The sequence below is a fragment of the Heterocephalus glaber genome, unplaced genomic scaffold (genome assembly GCF_053883595.1).
Source record: "Heterocephalus glaber isolate CG9 unplaced genomic scaffold, H.glaber_assembly_v1.0 deba00001773, whole genome shotgun sequence".
Lineage (NCBI taxonomy): Eukaryota > Metazoa > Chordata > Mammalia > Rodentia > Bathyergidae > Heterocephalus > Heterocephalus glaber.
In genome coordinates, this window is record NW_028258463.1 from 8495500 (window position 1) to 8513958 (window position 18459).

At 48.0% G+C, this 18459-nt stretch overlaps 1 protein-coding gene across 1 annotated transcript in view; it reads right to left on the reverse strand.

Moving 5' to 3' along the window:
* The window catches only part of Kpnb1 (karyopherin subunit beta 1), a 31318-nt gene that overhangs the window by 3538 nt on the left and 9321 nt on the right, over positions 1–18459 (reverse strand). The window contains exons 6-21 of the mRNA XM_004859557.4: positions 17033–17092; positions 16198–16287; positions 15799–15909; positions 14207–14308; positions 11493–11717; positions 9036–9227; positions 8413–8543; positions 6815–6962; positions 6261–6332; positions 4774–4918; positions 3437–3519; positions 2821–2928; positions 2347–2490; positions 2121–2226; positions 1263–1377; positions 508–669 (exon numbers count right to left, since the gene is read on the reverse strand). Of these exons, the coding sequence (XP_004859614.1) occupies positions 508–669; positions 1263–1377; positions 2121–2226; positions 2347–2490; positions 2821–2928; positions 3437–3519; positions 4774–4918; positions 6261–6332; positions 6815–6962; positions 8413–8543; positions 9036–9227; positions 11493–11717; positions 14207–14308; positions 15799–15909; positions 16198–16287; positions 17033–17092 (1994 nt within the window). The remainder of the gene's footprint in view (positions 1–507; positions 670–1262; positions 1378–2120; positions 2227–2346; positions 2491–2820; positions 2929–3436; positions 3520–4773; positions 4919–6260; positions 6333–6814; positions 6963–8412; positions 8544–9035; positions 9228–11492; positions 11718–14206; positions 14309–15798; positions 15910–16197; positions 16288–17032; positions 17093–18459) is intronic.

Sequence of the window (18459 nt, forward strand, 5' to 3'; positions counted from 1 at the left end):
TCTGTCTCAAAATAAAAATGAAACAGAGAGCTGGGGATATAGCTGTGTGACGGCCCTGGGTTCAACCTTCAGCATGCACGCGCGCGCACGCACGCACGCATGCACGCACGAGGAGAGTTACTGAGAGCATAGCTTAGAGCATTTGCCCGGCAAATGCAAAGCCCTGAGTTCAACTTTGCATTTTCCTTGCCAGAGGGCACAAGGAAGGAAGCAGAAGCACAAAGGATTATGGGAAGATGCCTTTGCCAGTGGTCTTACTAGGGCTCAAAACATTTTGGAAATTCAGCCTTTGCCTTCTAAGTTCTGTTCTCCATCACCATAAGGAATCAAATATTTGGCTAAGGAAAGATTGAGGTTGTCTGACTTCCACTAGTATAAAGGGCTGGCTCAAAAGCACCCTACATGGGAAAGAGTACAAACAAAACACACAAAGGCAGCCCTCTTGGAGGGGCCTAAAAAAACATTCCCCACCCAAGTCAGGCAGAGAGAGGGTGTCGGAGAGCTTACCAAGCTTGGTTCTTCAGTTTCCTCAGTTCTTTAGTTGCCCATGTTGCAAGGGTTTTTGCTTTGTTCGTCTTCGATCTCCGCCCTTCAGTTAACAGTTCATGGATCATTGGCCGAGCTTCTACTAATTTCAGTACATCCTTCCCGAATGCTGTACATAAATCCCTGCGCAAACCAACACACATGAGCAGGAGAGCGTGACCCACCCTGAGCAGCACCCTGATCTGAGCCTGCTGAGCAGCATGGGACTGGCTACGGGCTTCCCAGCATTTCCCCTTTCTAGACTAGGCAAAATCTCAGCAGTATATTAGCTCTAATGTGGCAGGATGACTTGCCCAAGGTTAACTGCTAATTCACAGTAAAACATCAGAACTACTATCTATCTATAATTGAGCTGAAGACCAATGTCTTTCTAAAAATGCCTCAGCAATGCTCGAAAGCCACCAAACAGATGCAATTTATAGGCCAACATCAGGATTTGGCAGAGAGAAATGACAGAGCGTTGGAGGCTTTGGGGAGGAACCACCCATCATTTATGAGGACACCAAATGTGACTCCATGGGCGGTAGAAAGCACCTCCTATGGGCCAGGAAGGCAGCACAGTGACAGAGCGCTTGCCCAGCACACATAAGGCCCTGGGTTCGAGCCCCGGAACCACTATCACCAGAAACAGAAAACTACACCACAGAGGGGTTGGTGCCTGCATCTGTGCTGCTCTCACAGTGCTTATCTCAGGCCTGGAAGCAGGTTTCGCTCACCCTATGAGGCCAGCGGCACAGGCTACGACACCGTCTGTGTGATCCTCATCTCCAGCAATGTGGTCAATGAAAGACAGAATAAACTCTACTCTGGGCTGCACCAGCATCACATCCGCTGTGAAAGGAAGAGAAGAGCAGTGAGGGCCGAGTCGCACACTGCAGGCCTCACCTCCTCTCAAAACCTCCAACTGTTCCAGCTGTCACCAGGCTCCCTGACGGGTGGACAGCCAGTGACTCTTCCTCAGAGCAGGACGTCATTCCTCCAGCCAACAGAAGAAACCAACATTTCTCTTCTCTGAGCAGACGGTACACCAAGGGAACACATGGAACTTCCCTCTCCGAGCCCTTGATGCTCAGGAGGTTCGGTACAAATATCTCCCTAACAGTAACAGCAACACTGCGGGGGTGGGTCGCGCAACAACTGCTACTCATGGTTGGTACAAAAGCAATCAGCACTTCTGCAGGTTTTTCTAAACAGCCTAGCTGGACCCTGTTTTTTGTAATGGTCCAGAAATTCAAGATAAGCCAAGGGTGGTAGTGCACCCCTGTGATCCCAGCACTCAGGAGGCTGAGATCCAATGCCAGCCTGAACTAAAGGGCAACACCCTGTCTCAAGGAAGAAAAAAAACAAATGCAAGATAGCCAGGTGTGGTGGCACATGCCTATGCGATTCTAGCACTGGGTAGGCTGAGGCAGGAGGACAAAGCGAAGAAACATGACAATCTGTAGTCTACCCACACTACTCACTCCCCTCTTTGGAACAGCAGATGCTAATTCACCAATGACAAGAAGGTCAGACACACCCCATGTGGCCAGATGCACAATGGCCAGGGACAGGGGACTGGGCTGTATACTAACGGTGTACGTTCTCCTGGTCTCCCTTCAATCCCTGGACGATGCCGGTGTAGGCTTCCAAGCAGCCTTCTCTGAGCTCATTGAGATAATCCACCATGTCATAGTCTGACTGGAAGAGACAACACAGCAAACCTCCGTCACAGCCATCACCTGGCAGGGCTTTGTTTGCCCTAGGTCCTCCTTCTCCACTGAGAGCTGGACTTCAGGAGCAGCACAACACCAAGCTTACCTTGTCCACCTGGGCTTGGGAGGCCTGCTGCAGAGTGTTCAATACAACCTCTAGGTATTTTTTAAACTCTCCACCAATCGCAAGGGCAATATCACCAAACACTGACAGAATCTGTGGCTTCACAGACCTGTGGACATTCTCATTCTGGGAAGAATAAAAACACTGAATTAATAAATGTCAAAATCCATTTGGTCCCAAGATTCTAGAAACTTTGTACACAAAAATCAATGGCTATTGTTGGACAGTGAGATGAAATATTTTCTCTTCCTTTGTACTTTTTTTTTTCTCTCAAGTAGAGCACACATTCCTTTCACTGACGTCACAAACTTTAGAATAATCCATGAAAATAAACAATTTTCCTCTTTGTAAGCCCACAGCCAACATTCTGGAAAGTGCACTTGCAGCTCCCTGCGATGGACCCTGAGTCCTCTCAGGAGCCCAGCGCCAAGCTCACCAGTGGCGTGCGACACTCACCCCCAAGTTCTCCAGCAGCAGCTGCATCACCTCGTCACAGAAAGGTAAGATGTTGGACTGGAGGGCGCGGCACAGGTCTCCCACCAAGCCCACGGCTGCCAGGCAAACCTGTGAGGGCCCGAGCAGTCATCTCCACACAGAAAAGGCTATCTACAAGGTTAGGTGTGGCTTTTACTTGGCCACTCTACCACCTGCCCCACAGCTGCTATCAGTTAATTTTAACACCCAAAAGGGCAGGAAGGGAACTGGGACGACTGGAAACATCACTGAGGCAGCACAGTGTTTATTCGGCAGGGACGATGGGGCAGGAGCGGGGTTTAAAGAGGGCTTTGCTCTTTAGGGTACAGATGGCAAAACTCTGTGGAGCTGCTGGGGCTGTCACCTTGGGTCCCTTCTCCTGGTGGAGCCCACACCCTGCATTTCAGACTCCAGGTTCAGATACACCGACAACAGAGAGCGCCAAGAACAAACACAGAGCTCAGCGGAACCGGACTGTGTTTTTGCTAAGGTGACGATGAGTTAGAAATGAGAAATACATTGAGGGCTGGGGTGCAGCTCAGTGGTGATTACCAGCACCACGAAAACCAAATATATTATTTTGAAAAGTACATCCTACCTGGTACTCAGCATAATTTTTCAATCCGATGCCCAGGAAGGGTTTAAAGGCATCCATATACTTAAGGAATTCACCGCCCAACACTGTAACAAAACAAACTATTAGCTAATGACAGCAACATAGGGTATCAGACATAAGCACAGTAACTGCCCAGACCTCCCCAAGCGCATTCACTCCGGACAGGCTAGGTGGACAGGACCTGAGTTTTCAACTGCTGGACGGGCCTGATTCCTATGCCCAGGCGATACCAACCCTCCACAGAATGGAATGTAATTTTGGCTAAAACAAAGTAGCATGGCCTGAAAGAACTCCAAGGTTAATTCTGAACTGATGGAGCCTAGGACACTGCCTCCTGTCCCCATCCACCTGGGCACAGTGTCTTCAGCTTCACTCCAGGGCCCCGGCAGTTCTTCTCAGAAGGGCTCAGCAGGGCCCGGCAGGGAAGCAGCTGCCCCAGGAGCCAGAATTAACTTCCTTGTCCTTTCCAGGTGGTCACATGCTGCCAGGCCAGCTGGCCACAGTTTTATGCCAGAAATAGGTCTGGTCCTCAGGAGAGTGGTCCTTAGGTAATGGCCTCAGCAATACACTCCTAAGTCCTCCTGGAGAAGCCTTCCAGGCTGTTAAAATGCTCTGTAATGTGCCGTGAATGGCCCTTCAGAGTCCAAGTCAGACGGCCCCACCCACCCCACAATTCTGCATGGCCAGACACTTAACAGTCAGAGAATCACTTAATTCCTAGAAATCACTCAGTGCTGCATTCTACCCCACACAAGCACTGTGATGTGTCAGGTGACTCAAGTCCCGCAACACAACCAGACCAGGAAGTGAGGGGTGGCAGGAGAGACCTAGAAACTTGCCTCCTTTCTTTCTTTTGTTTTGTACAGGGGATCGAACTCAGGACCTTACACCTGCAAAGCAGGTGGCAGCACCACTGAGATAAATCCCTGGCCTGGCCCCTCTATTTTTTTTTTTTGGTTCCGGGGATCGAACTCGGGTGCACTTGTGCAGCAGGCGGCGAAACCACTGAGCTAAATCCCCGGCCCATCTCCTCTAGTCTTGATAGGAGCCAAACCTCAATAAAATAAGTTGAGTTGGATGGGAAGAAGGAATTTGCAGGGACACAAGTTAGCTAAGTTTCTCCTGGAAAGCAAATGATCTTAGCTGCAAACTGGCTCCACATTTACTTGAGGAGGGCTCAGCGGGCAGTTATATCAGCATGATTAAGTTCCATGGCCATGAAGCCCACTCATGACCCCGAGAGGAGCCGCCTTCTGCAGACACTCGAGGCTGGGACCGTGCTGGCCCTGAGCACCCTCTGCCCTGCCTGGGCCCCTGACCTTCCACCAGCGTGCTGACAGCCATCAGTGCATCCTCCTGCACGCCCCCGGAGCCAGCTGTGCTCTGGAACATCCTCAGGAGGGAGGCCATGACCACGTCGGAAATCTGCAGAGCGTCCTGGTGCTGCACCTTCCGCAGAACATTCTGTGAGAGGAACAAAGGGTCAGCATCTACTCAGTGCAAATCCTCCAAACTGAACACCACACCTGTTCTTAAATCAGTGGGGCCTTGGAGAGGTACAAGCTGTCTGCAACAGAGCAGGGCACAGTCCCGAGTGGTGCAGAGCCACCTCCCCAGCATTTATGTCTGTGGGACAAATCCCCGTGAGCAGTCTCTGTACCCTAGTCTTACAGGCGTGACAGTTTAATCATCTGAGCACTAAAGGAGGTCCTCTTAGGAATTCTTACTCCTACAGCACTCAAAAAGCACCCTTCTTATGCTCTGGCCCATTTACAGGCAATGGCCAAGGCAGGGCCCTGTGGCTTTTGTGTGTGGCACCCAAGAAGAGGGCACTCTTATCACGAGCTCTACCTAGCCCTTTTTGTTTTGGACAAACTCTATGTTGCTCAGGGTGTCCTCAAACTTGTGATCCTCCTGCTTTGGCCTCCCAGCAAGTAGGGTTCCAGCTGTGACCACACCGGTTAGAAACGGTCCTGGTAACAACAGGGAAGAAGCCTGACTCCTTCCAATTCCATACACACTCATCCCACCCCCTCCTTGTTCTTCTGTTTACTTTAATTCCTGTCACTGAATAGCTCCTGATGAGAAATGAAGCTCTCCTAACACTCATGCTCTTAAAAACAGAGGCTGGGCAAAAAGGGAGTTCACAGGTAAGCTGGCCTAGCTAGATCAACTCAATACTAAAAACCGGACACCTACTTAAGCTTCACACAAGAAGTTCCAGGGCTTTTCTTTTGTTCTCTGCTAGAAAAGGGAAGAGCTCCTCAGCTGCTTTCTGGGTTGAGAGCCACATTTTATTTTCCTTTTCCCAGCCTCCCCTGTGAACACGAGGCACTATGATGACATAACATTAGAGGTTCTGACAGCAAAGGTTCCAAAAGATGACGGCAGAAACTCAGGCTGTATTTTGGTTTTTTTGGTACCGGGGATCGAACTCGTGACTTTCTGCTTGTGAGGCAGGTGGTGGAACCCCTGAGCTAAATCCCCGGCCCTTTTCTACCTTTTCTACCCCTCAGGCTGTATTTTTAACCAAGTGAGCCACAGCTGGGAACCGCATCTGATCCAGGCTTGGACAATCTCACAAAACCCACACAGAAAGCTGCTGTTCAGCTGGAGGATGTAGCACGGAGCAGGTATCTCCTTCCTGGACACTGCGCAAGGCATACAGGGTGCTCTGGCCCGAGGGACAGAGGCGGGGAAGCCCTCTCCAGATCAGCCAGACCAGGACTTCCAAGAACTCTTCGACCAACACCATCCACACCCCGGGCTCGGCAGGCACCCAGGCGGGAGGGAGGGACCATCCTACCTGGAGTGTCGCGCAGAGCAGGGACTGAAGGTCGTTAAACTGAATTCTGTCCGAAGTGCTTTGGATATGTGACTAGGGAAGAAGAAGACACCAAGTTCTGACCAAGCCGTCACTTTTGCTGGGTTCCCGTGAGCATTAGAAACCTTTCCTAGTGCTAACGTAGGGAAGTAAAAACACACACACAAGATGCGTAGTGAAACAGGCACGAGTGAGCTGCGATAAGCAATGCAAACATTAAGTGACAATGGTTTCTCTTTTTCTCTTTCTTCTCCAAGACAAGGTGTTGCTTATAGCCAAGCCTGGACTTAAACCCATGGCAATCCTCCTGCCTCTGCCTCCCAAGTGCTGGGATCACAGGTGTACGCCACCACACCTTGAGACAATGTTTTTTTTTCGGGGACTGAGGAGTCAACGCAGGGGCTCGCTCAAGGCTGTGTCTCTCACATACAACTTCCTGAGAAAATATACCCTTTAACACGGAGAAAGTGACAGCCTTGAAAGGAGCGCTGCGCCACAGGATGCTCTCGACCCAGCAGACAGAGCTTGAGCCTTACCTCCATCTGAAGCACCTGCTGCAGTCGCTCCATGATGACCAAAGTCGTTTTCTGGACTGCAGGGTAGCAATCCTTGGCACTGTTCTTCACAATTTCCATTAGTGATTCATACGCAGAACTCCTCAGGTTGTTCTGGTGTCCATCGGGCCTGTAAGGAACATATGGCAGAAACCTTAAAGCCTCGACTGCCTGGACTAAGGATGGAAACATTGCTGCAACATAGATTTTTTTCCTCTCCAAAACCAGCAAACCAGAAACTAACAAGGTTGCACACCTGGTTTGAGTCTGGTAACACAATATCTAAGAACCAAAATTTAAAGGTCCTCTGAGCCAATGGCTATGTTTACAATGGTCTCCAGACCTGGTTAGAATTCAGAGTGGTCACTCGGGGAATACGGTAAAATCACAGGGGGAAAAAGGGTTGAAATGGCAAAGGACCCATGGGGACAATTCGAGTGGTCACCAGGTCGCTGTTAAATACAAACATTCCACGAGGACCCATTCACAGAGGGCTTGATCCCAATGCAACAGTGTACAGGCGGGGTCGGAGAGGCCACCAGATCGCCAGGGCTTTAACCTCCTCAGTGGATCCATCCATCCCAGGTCATTTGGAACCACTCTAATCAGCAGAAATAGCTCCCAGGGATTTAGCTCAGTGGTGCCGACGCCTGCCTCAGTGGATCCATCCATGATGTCTTGGTGTGATCGGGAGATGACGGAAACAGGAGGCCGGGCCTGGCAGGAGGGAGTAGATGGGCCGAGACCCCAGGGCCTGTATCTGGTCCCTAACCCCTTCCCCTCAGGCCATCTCACTGCCTGCTTCCTGACTGCCATGGGGTGAGCTTTTCTCTGGCACCCCTCCTGCCATGTTGTTTCTGCCCAGCTATAGTCCTAAAAGCAAGGGAGCCAAGCAATCATGGACTGAAACCCCTGAAACCGGAAGCCAAGACATAGCTTTCCTCTTCAAAGTCTGATTCAAATCCTTGGCCACCGGGACAAAAAGCTAATACATAACTATGAGGTAGGTAGACCAATTTTCTTCACACACTTCCAAAAGAGGCCTGTACAGAATCCTGAGCAGATCGAGGATGAGTTAGCTAAGCACGAAGCACCCGAGGCTCATGGCTTCCTGAGGGGTCACTCTGCTCATAGCTTCACCTGAGGTAATGCAGGCATCAAACAGGAATGATGCAGGGGTGTTCCCAAATTATAATCCCTTCATAAACCAACTAAACACTTAAGTCCTTCATCCAGTGTCACAAACGACAGTTAGTAATTTGGGTGGCAATTCAACTCTTACTGAATGGTGCCACCATTCCTCTTTACACCACAGTCAAGCACTGGCTGTGATCCATCAACAGCACACTGAAGAGAATCCTCCAATCACTTACTCTCGAAAGCAGAGAAAGACTTCGGTTTTAACTGTAAACCACACAATTCAAAGGTTGGCATAGTCTCCATTGCTTTTGCCCTCTCTCCTTTATTTAAACAAATAATCAATCTCCATAAAGTTTCTTTAATTCCCATAGAGCAAAGGCCTGGGCTATCCTGGGCAGGCAGAGAGGAAGCCTTTATGCCTTCTGCAGGTTATCAGTTACCTGTCTGTGGTCTCCAGGAGCTTCTGAACTATGAGTTCAAACGAAGATGATAAGCAATAGGTGGCTGGTTCTTCTTGATCGTCAGCTACATCGGCAGCTTCGTAAGCAGCTTCAGCCAAACTGGAGAAAGCCTGAAATGCATGCAGATTAGTATTAGTCGAGAGAGCCCAGCTGGAGTCACCTCATTTTTCCTTAAGTACAATCAACAGTGTTCTTCTCCAACTGACTACAAACAGATCGCTGCTAAGAAGCTCTATGCGGCCCACGCTGGCTCAGTGGCGAGGCCACCTACCTTCCCCTTCCCTCCTCCCCCTTTCTTAGCTACTTCTTGTGGCCAACGATTTTACTTTAATCAAAACTTTTTGTCCTTAAGCAACTCAAGGAAGAAGTCTCCTCCCTGGGTCACCATGACTGCTTTAAGTGCCTCAAGAGCCTGCACGAGGAGTCAACAGCTCCCACGGGCTCCCACATTTGGCATCTCCCTCACATTTCAGTCCAAGAAATTAGAAAGACGATGATACTCAGAAAGCCTTCCAGGAAAGCACATCCATCGCCTCCCACACCTCCTACCTTCCTGCCAAGGGCTCAGTCACTCCCATGTCACTGGGAAAATAATCCCTTACCCAGCACACATTGGAAGCCACTCGGGGCTCGGCACTGAGGCCTTCGATCAGACACTGCAGCAGGGGTGCCAAGTAGACGTCGTTGATGGCGGCTTCAGGGAGCAGCTCACAAATTCTGCCCACCGTCCACGCAGTTGTGTCTCGAACGACCACACTGGGGTCTTTCATTAATTCTATTAGGGTGGGCATAGCCTGAAACAAAGATGAAAATTCATGTCGGGCTGGGGGTTTAGTTTAGGGGTGCCATGCCTACCTCACAAGTGCAAGGCCCTGAGTTTGAGCCCTGGTACAAAAAAAAAAAAGGAGAAAGAAACCAAAACACAAAATTCATGTGGACACCAGCTACTAAGGAGAAACACTGACAAAAGATGGGACTTTAACTCAAAGATGCTTCTGAAATATCAAAATCACCAGTGCAATGTGAGAAAGCCCCCGCTCTCCTCACCAAATCCCAAGAGAGTTGGATTAAAAGTCTGGGCTAGGGCCAGGGATTTAGCTGAGTGGTGCTGCTGCCTGCATCACAGGTACAAGGTCCTGAGTTCGATCTCTGGTAACCAAAAAACAAAAAACGTATGGGATAGATTTCTAGCACTTTATGCTGAGTTCCTCAGTCTCCATGATGCAGTTATGATGGCATCTTGCTACACTGTGAAACTGAGTTCTCCATGCACGAAATACAACTATAATGCATCCCATGTCCTTTACGTTAGCAAAACAATCAGGACTATATCAATGTCAATGGCATCCAAAGCATGGAATAATTATCCTCTCATCAAATTGTGAGTCAGATGGTGCACACCTATCATCATCCTAGCTACTTGGGAGACTGAGGCAAGAAGGTTTAAATTTTGAAGCCAGCCTGGGCAACTTGGCAAGACCCTGACTTAAAGAAAGGGTAAGGGGTAGCTCAGTGGTAGACTTCTCACCACCTAGCATGTATGAGACCCTAGATTCAATCTCCAATATTGTAAGAAAATAAAGATTATGTACATTAAAAAAGGATATAAAAATGTTACCCTTACCAACAGCATGACTTGCTGGAATGACTGTTTTTTTTGGGTACTGGGGATCAAACTCGGGTCCTTGTGCTTGCTCAGCAGGCAGCAAAACCACTGAGCTAAATCCCCGGCCCAGGAATGACTTTTTAAAAAATAACAGCATACTCGCCCTGGGCCTCTTATCCTCTGTAGGGGGCTGTTACTAGTTCCTCTGAATGAAAACCCATGCTGGCTATATTCATAGCAGTCCTGCTGACCTTATAATTTGGCCCATGTATTTTTTTTGGGGGGTGTACTGGAGATCGAACTCAGAACCTTGCCCTTGTGAGGCAGGTGGCGGAACCACTGACCTAAATTCCTGGCCCTTGGCCCATGTATTTTTTTTTTTTTTTTGGTACCGGGGATCAAACTCAGGTCTTTGCACTTGCGTAGCAGGTGGCGAAACCACTGAGCTAAATCCCTGGCCCAGCCTGTGTATACTTAACTGCTTCTTTGGTTTTGTCTCCTCCAGATTCCAAGGTATAAGCCTACCCAAGATGACAATGCCTTGTGCCCACTGAAGGGCTTTAGATAGACCCTCTGTAGAGTAACTAACTGCTGATCACAACTACAACCCTCTTCAGCCAGAAGTAGCCAGATTGGTCTTTGCCTTTGCCCCCTCACAGCAGTTAGGGGTCCTTCTTCAGAGGGGGGAATGTTGCAGATAGGTAAGTTAATTAGATATCTTGTAGGGAGTTAGCCAGGGCCAGCCGACATGGAGACCAATGAGGACCCATTCACTGAAGGCCAGCATTGTAAAAGGAGAGAAATTAGCACACCCATGTAGGATGAATAACAGTGACTGATATTCTAAACAGGTATCAATCACCTGGGGGGGGGCAAGGTCTTAACCAGCCGTTTCAGGAAATATCCTTGACCCAACCTTACTGAAAATCCTTGTACACTTGCTACGTGACTTGCTCCCCCATTTGATCCCCACTTAATCAATATTACCTGGGTGAATGTACCTGTGATCTCATTGGTTGGTCATGGTTTTGCCCCGCCTCATGCCCACCTTGTAAATTTCCATTGGGTCTTATAGTTTTGCCCCACTTTGTACCCACCTCACCACATGGCTTTGCTGTATAAAACATCTTTGAAAAGTGGGGTAGGCAGGCAACCAACTTTCAGGTCCCCCTTCTGCCTCTCTTAGGCAGAAGCTTTCTTTCTCCCAATAAATTTATCATACCCTAAAAACAAAAAAACAAAAAACCCCAGCATACTCAAGCAAAAGGTTGGAAGAGCCGGGCCAGGGATTTAGCTCAGTGGTTTCGCTGCCTGCTGTGCCAACACAAGGAATCAGAGTTTGATCCCTGGTACCAAAAAAACCCCAAACAAACCAACAAAAAACCCCACCAAAACAAAACAAAAACCAGGTGGAATAGCCAATGCTCCAGTCTGCAACCCCGCCCAACTGCACCTGTATAACCAGTGGTTTGAGCTGACTGGGCTCCGGGCCTTCCAAGATGCTGCCGAAAGCCATCACCGCGGCATCCCGGTACCGCCAGTCCGGGTTCTTGATGTGCTCCTTGATGAAGGGGAGAACGTGCGGCACGATGTCGTCCTCACAGCAGGTGGACAGGAGCATGAGGCACACCCCGGCTGCCTTGCAGGGGTTCCAGTCATCGTCGTCGTCATTTTCATCCTGTGAGACAGCATGTGACTGGGTAAGCTGTTGTTCAAATCACTATTTTTGCTTTTTGCCAGGCATTGGCGCACGGCTGGGCTGGGGGAGGCTGAGGCAGGGGATCAGCTGCAAGTTCGAGACCAGCCTGGGCTATGTATTGAGTTCAAGGATAGCCTGAACTACAGAGAGAAACCCTGTCTCAAAAACCCAACAACAAAATCACTGTTTTCGGGCCGGGGATTTAGCTCAGTGGTTTCGCCGCCTGCTGCGCAAGCGCAAGGACCCGAGTTCAATCCCTAGTACCAAAATCACTGTTTTCACTGAAATGTCCCCTATGTCCAAGCAGCTGTAGAATTCAAGCGCTATGAAATGGGGCAAAAACAAAACCAAACCAAAAAACACCCTTATTTTTTTACTCTTTCACAAAGACTCAGCACCTCACAGCCCTTGTTAACTTGAGACTCAGAGAGGAAGATTCTCCTTGGTACCATATACGGCAACAGTGAGCAAACTTCATCGAACGGGAAGAATGAAATAAAAAATGTGGAGTTGGGAGCCGGGTATGGCGGCACATTCCCGTAATCCCAGCACCCGAGAGGCTGAGGCAGAAGGATCACTGCGAGTTTGAGGCCAGCCTTGGCTACATAGTGAGACTGCTTCAAAAAAAAAAGAGGGGAGTAGGGCTGGGTGTAGTAGTGCACACTTGTAATCTCAGTACTCAGGAGGCTGAGGCAGGATACCAATGGCAAATTCAAACCCAGCCTGAGTATCTTAGGGCCACACTCTGTCTCAAAAAACAAAGGAAAAACAAAAGCAAAAGAGTTCTGGAGATGTGGCTCAGTGGTACAATTCCTGTCTGCCATGTGAGTCCCTGGGGTTCAACCCCAGTAGTGCTGAAAATAAAAAATAAAATTTAAAAACTAAAAGGGAGGCCGGGCATGGTGGCACAGACCTGTAGTCTCAGCACTTGGGAGGGTGAGGCAGGAGGATCACTAGGAGTTCCAGAACAGCTTGGGCTACTCAGTGAGTCTGAGGCCAGCCTGAAATGCATAGCAAGATCCTGTCTCAAAAAACCTCAACAGGACTGGGGATTTAGCTCAGTGGCACTGTGCCTCCCTAAGAAGCGCGAGGTCATGAGTTTGATCCCTGATATCAAAAACAAAACAAAACAAAACAAAACAAAACTGAAGACAAGAATTCATTTAGGGCCCGGATGTAGCTCAGTGGCACTGCGCCTGCCTGGCAAATGCGAAGTCTTGAGTTTGTTCCCTGGTACAGCAAAAACCCCCAAAACAAAACAAACAAAAAAAGCAGTGAGTGTGGTGATGAATGCCTGGAATCCCAGCTACCTGAGAGGCCAGCCTGAGCAACTGGGTGAGACTGTTTCAAAATAAAAAGGACTGGGATGCACTTCAGTGGTAGAGTACAAGGGCCTGGTTTCAGTCCCCAGTACCAGCAAAAAGAAAAAGTCCATGGAACACATCCTGCTCAGATTGTCCTCTTAAATTAGGGCCCAGGTGTGGGGCTGAACTTGCGCCTTCCTCAGTGCTGGGGTTTTGCCAAGCACACCACGCCCGCCTCAGCTCAAAGTTACACACAGAAAAAATGGTTTGTTTTCAAGTAAGAAAAGCACAATAAAACATTCAAAAGCGAAAACTCCAAAAGATGAAAAGTAGCCACTGTAAAACTGAAAGATGAAAATTCAAGGCAGAAAAATGCCTAATGAAAAAAAGAAAAAGAAAATTCAAGGACCACTCGGTCCATTTCACACCAAACCAATCTCTGATCTGAGACTACTCTACTGAACCTCCCTGGAAGCAGTTATACTTCTGTGTACGAAGAAATTTTCTAGCACCCCAAGTTACCACCCGTTCTCCCAGGCACTGCCAGACCTTTGGTATTATTTCACATGTACCAGAAAAGGTGAGTGGCGGGAAGTCTCTCCAAACACTGCCAAGAAAAACCGTGATGCATAAAGGCAGGAGAACAGCAGGCAGGAGATACCTCCTTCTTCAGACTCACAGCTGCATGAAGCCCTAGTTTTATTCTGTTCCAGATCTTAAGGAACTTGAAGGATCACTAGAAGCTCCTTTTCACAGGTTGGAGTCCACCACTAGATCTAAGTAACTTGCATCCAACCTCATCAGCGTTTAAAACAATAGAGGCATCCCATGAATTCACAAAGATATCCCAGATATCTCTCCCCAGCCTTTTCCTTACTGCAGTTTCACAGAACACATCTCTTCTATCAGTGGTGACCTTCAGGAAACCAGAGCAGGGAGTGGCTCTGTTTCTAATCAACTCTCTTGAGATTCTGAGACCCTGTTCTCCACAGACAACTCAGAGCCTGGGGGATCTTGCAGGCCCAGCTCCGTTGCTCCTGAGTCATCTACCACAGAGCACCAGACAGCTGACGGGCTGCCAAGCTCCTCCATGGAAACCGGTCCACAGCAAACCAACCCACTCAGAGGCTTCAAGCCCTACCCGGGGGCTGGGAGGAGCCTCACCTGCTTAGTTAGTGTCTGTGTGAGGATGGGGACCAGGTACTGTAGTGCTCCCTTGGCATAAAACTTGCTGGTGTGCTCGGGGGGCCGTCCTTGTTCTGATGCCTGAGGAGAAAGGTAAAGCAAATGTTAGCCAAAAGCAAACCAAGGGCCTACAGTCAGAGCTGCCCCGGGGTCTGTCACTGATACAGGGACAAAGGCTTATGTTCGCTGTGCTCTTCTTCCCCTCCCAGGTATTGGAGGTTGAGCCCAGGGACTTGAGCATATTAAGCAAGTGCTCAGCCACTGAGCTACATGCAGAGTCTGTCTGAGTTGCTGAGGCTGGCTTTGAACCTGCAATCCTCCTGGCTTGGCCACTAAAGAAGGTGGAATTACAGGTGTACGGCACCATGCCCAGCTGAAGGTGCTGACTTTTAGGTCTCCTTCAATAAAATTCTTTTAGGTCATAAACGTAATCTTTGTTAAAAGACCAAGCAACCCTTAAGAATTATTATTTAAAAAAAAAAGAAAAAAAGAATTATATTTTTTTTCACCAGCTCAATGCATTGTAACAACCTGACGTCTAGTGTTCTTTGAAATCAAGAGACGTGGGCCGGGGATTTAGCTCAGTGGTTCCGGCACCGGCCTCGCAAGTGCAAGGTCCCAAGTTTGATCCCCAGTACCCCCCCCCCAAAAGAAACAATTCCAGGTACACTTATGGGCCAGGGATTTAGCTCAGTGGTTCCGCCGCTTGCCTCACAAGCGCAAGGACCCAAGTTCGATCCCTGGTACCCCCGCCCCCAAAAAGAGATGTACGAAGTTTGCATAAGGGTGCCAAAAATAAAGCTGTATTTTTGGAAGTACACAGAGACAGACAAGGTTGCAAATAAAGTTTAATTTCAAGTATAGAATAACTCTGTCCCCCATATGAGACTCCTTCACCAGAGCCAATAAACTATCATACAACTTAAGCTTGCATTAGGACTTTGGTCTTTTTGTTCTCTCTCTTTTTTTTTTTTTTGGTACTGGGGATTGAACTCGGGTCCTTGTGCTTGCACAGCAGGCGACAAAACCACTAAGCTAAATCCCTGGCCCTGTTCTTTTTTTTTTTGGACCGGGGATCGAACTCAGGACCTTGTGCTTGCGAGGCAGGCGTCGGAACCACTGAGCTAAATCCCCAGCCCTTTTTTATTTTTTTTAAAGACAGAGTTGCTGTGTAGGTCAGGCTGGCCTTCAACTCTCACTACGCAGGCCAGGCTGGCCTCAAAGTCATGGTGATCCTCCTGCCTCAGCCTCCAATGGCCTGTGCCACCACATTCAGCCTGGACTATAGGACTTTAGTAAGCAAGTAATTCAGCATCAGGTGTTCCCTGGATACACTGCCTGCCTGCTGCCCCCTGGTGTCCACAGTACCAATCATTAGCACATATGATAAATTATGCCTAAACCAGCAAGAACACAAGCTGCCTCATTATCAATCTGTCTCCATTGTGAGGGCTTCCCTAGCCGGAAAACCAGAATCTCTACCAATGGAGGCCCCTCAGCCCCCACAAATAAGCTGCCCCCATGGCCGGGAGAAAGGACAGCTCACCGCAGCGACCCTCTGCCTGCCTCACCTCGGAAGCCTCGATGGCCAAATCCATTTCCTCATCACAGACATTGGACCAGAATTCTATCCCTTGCAGGGCCACCTCATCTATGTCGCTTTTCATTGCTTCAATTGTGATCTTAGGAGAGAAAATACAACACCCCAGGCCCCAGATAAGTACTGATTCACATTAGACCCTTTCTTTAACCTGAAATTCCATTCAGGTTTCAAAAACACAATTTGTAAAAGCTAGTTCTGAAATAAAAAGCATCAGAAACATAGCCAATTTTTTTTTTGGTATACCACGTAATACTCAGACTCAAGGGTATTTCATAATATTAAATAAAAAAGTACAGGATTATAAACAGCAAGTAAGAATGACAAGTCTTTCAATTAGCTGCCAGCATAAATCACATAAAATACTCACTGCAAAAAGAGCAGGACCCATGTAGGTCTCCATGTACTGATAATACAAGGACATTATCTTGACCAGATTCTGTAAAGCAGCCACTCGTACCTTTCAGAAGAGAGTCAACAGCTTACTCAAACAGCAGCAGTTTGTGAAGGCAGACTTCAATGTGCCAACATCTAACGGTAGGCACAGTTCATGTTATTTTTCCCCTAATCAATCTCACCCTACAGTTTTCATTATCCTTTCCTACACTCCACTGTTCTTTTTTCTTCAAAGATGCCTTGGGAACCCAAAGCAAACTAAACTCATTAATGTCATCCACACTGAAGATGTTACCTTTGCCAGTTTCAAGGACTAAGAGTTTGGGTTACAGCAATAGCAAAACTGCTTCAATGACTACAGTTGAAAATAATCACCTGAATGACCTACGGCAATAAATAAAATAGCAAAGCTGATCAAGCCGTGTCTTCTGTAAACCACCCCCTTTATTGCAGTACTGGGAATCGAGCCATGGCCAGGTGTATGCGAGGCAAGCAACTCTATCACTGAACTACGTCCCCGGCCTCCCCCCGCCCCACTTTTGAGACAGGTCTTGCTTTTTAGCCCAGCTGGCCTTGAACCTGTCTGTAATCCTCCTGCCTCAGCCTTCTGAAAGACCTTTTAAGAGGATGTTTATTCCCACTGTTCTTCTAAGAGTACTGTTCTCTCTTCTAATATTTCGGAGAAAAATTTAATTTGTCAAACCTGTTTCTTTAATCCACTGATACCCCACGTTTCAAATTTTGTACGATAGCCTGCATTTCCCAGGGAGATGTAAGACAGACATTTTTTCAAGTGATCTCACACTTACCCTTGTATCTGGACACTGGGTGGCTTCACAGACCACCTGCATAATAAAGTGCCTTTCGGACTGCAGGAAGAATAAAGATAAAGAGAATTAGGAAAGCAGGAACTACACACATGAAGATTTCTAGATTCTCTTTACCAGGAAAACCTGTCACTCCTCAGGCCCCTATGGACCCAGTGACTCTTCCTGGAGTGGGGGAGGGGCACAAGGAGTTCCCTTCAGTGTTGGCATACAGAACCAGCCCTAGAAGGAGGCCCCTCATCCTTTCATCCTCAACATGACCTTCACTAACAGGACTTTGGGGGAAGCCGACAGGAGAATGTAGGTCACAAAGGTTAGGTAAAAATAGTTAGAAGAAAAACAAAAACCTACATGCAGGAAAAGCAACTGGCTTGCACTTGTTAAGATTAAGAGAATTCAGGGCCAGGGATTTAGCTCAGTGGTTTTGGTGCCTGCTGCAAAAGCTCAAGGGCCCGCGTTCAATCCTTGGTACCAAAAAAAAGAAAAATAAATAAAATTTAAGAGAATTCAAAACATGTGCTTTATTTCAGAGACCAAATTTGTCTTGGAAGATGGAAAATCTGTATCAAATGTGTTCAGTAATGAACTTCATTTGTTGCTCTCTCAAATCTTCTAAAGTTCAAAAGGAAACACTTGTTTCAAATCAAGTAGAGGTGCACTTTGCTCTGCCTTCTTAGACCTATTAAAAGCCAAGAAATGCTGAAAAGCCCAGCCAACGTGCCAACAAACAGAAATACAAAGATCCAGCCCCTTCACTTCCGGGGACACAGTACTTCCACAGGAAGTGACATCAGGCCCTGAAGAGGTAATTGAACACTCATGTTCCCAATGGCCTTATTCCCAATAGCCACAATGTGGGAGCAGCGCAGATGACATGATGCACAAACATGGTATACACACAAGGAAAAGCTACTTGGCCTCAAAAACAAATTCTGGCACATCCTGCCATCTGGGCCAACCTTGAGGATGCTAATGAAATATGCAGTCACAAAAATTCTGTCAGACTCCATTTACACATGATATCTGAGGCAGTCAAATTCACAGGAAGAGAGTACAACAGTGCTTCTCAGCAGCCAGGGAAGGGAAAACTGGGGTGCTGTTCAAAGCTCTTTAGATTGGTCCCATAGCGTGAATCCACACTTCACCATACGCCTCAACATGGTTTGTTTTTGTCTTCGTTTTGTTGGTGGTACTGGGGATGGACCTCAGAGGTGATGTAAGATGAAGCCAACATCCCCTTTTTATCTTGAGACAGGGCCGTGCCAAGTTCTCCAGGAACTTAAGAAACTCCTGCCTCAGCCTCCTGAGTAGCTGCGATTACAGGTGTGCACCAGTGCCTCTGGCTGAGATGGAAAATTTTACATTACATATATTTTACCACACTTCATCTAAGTAAGTAAATGAGCCAG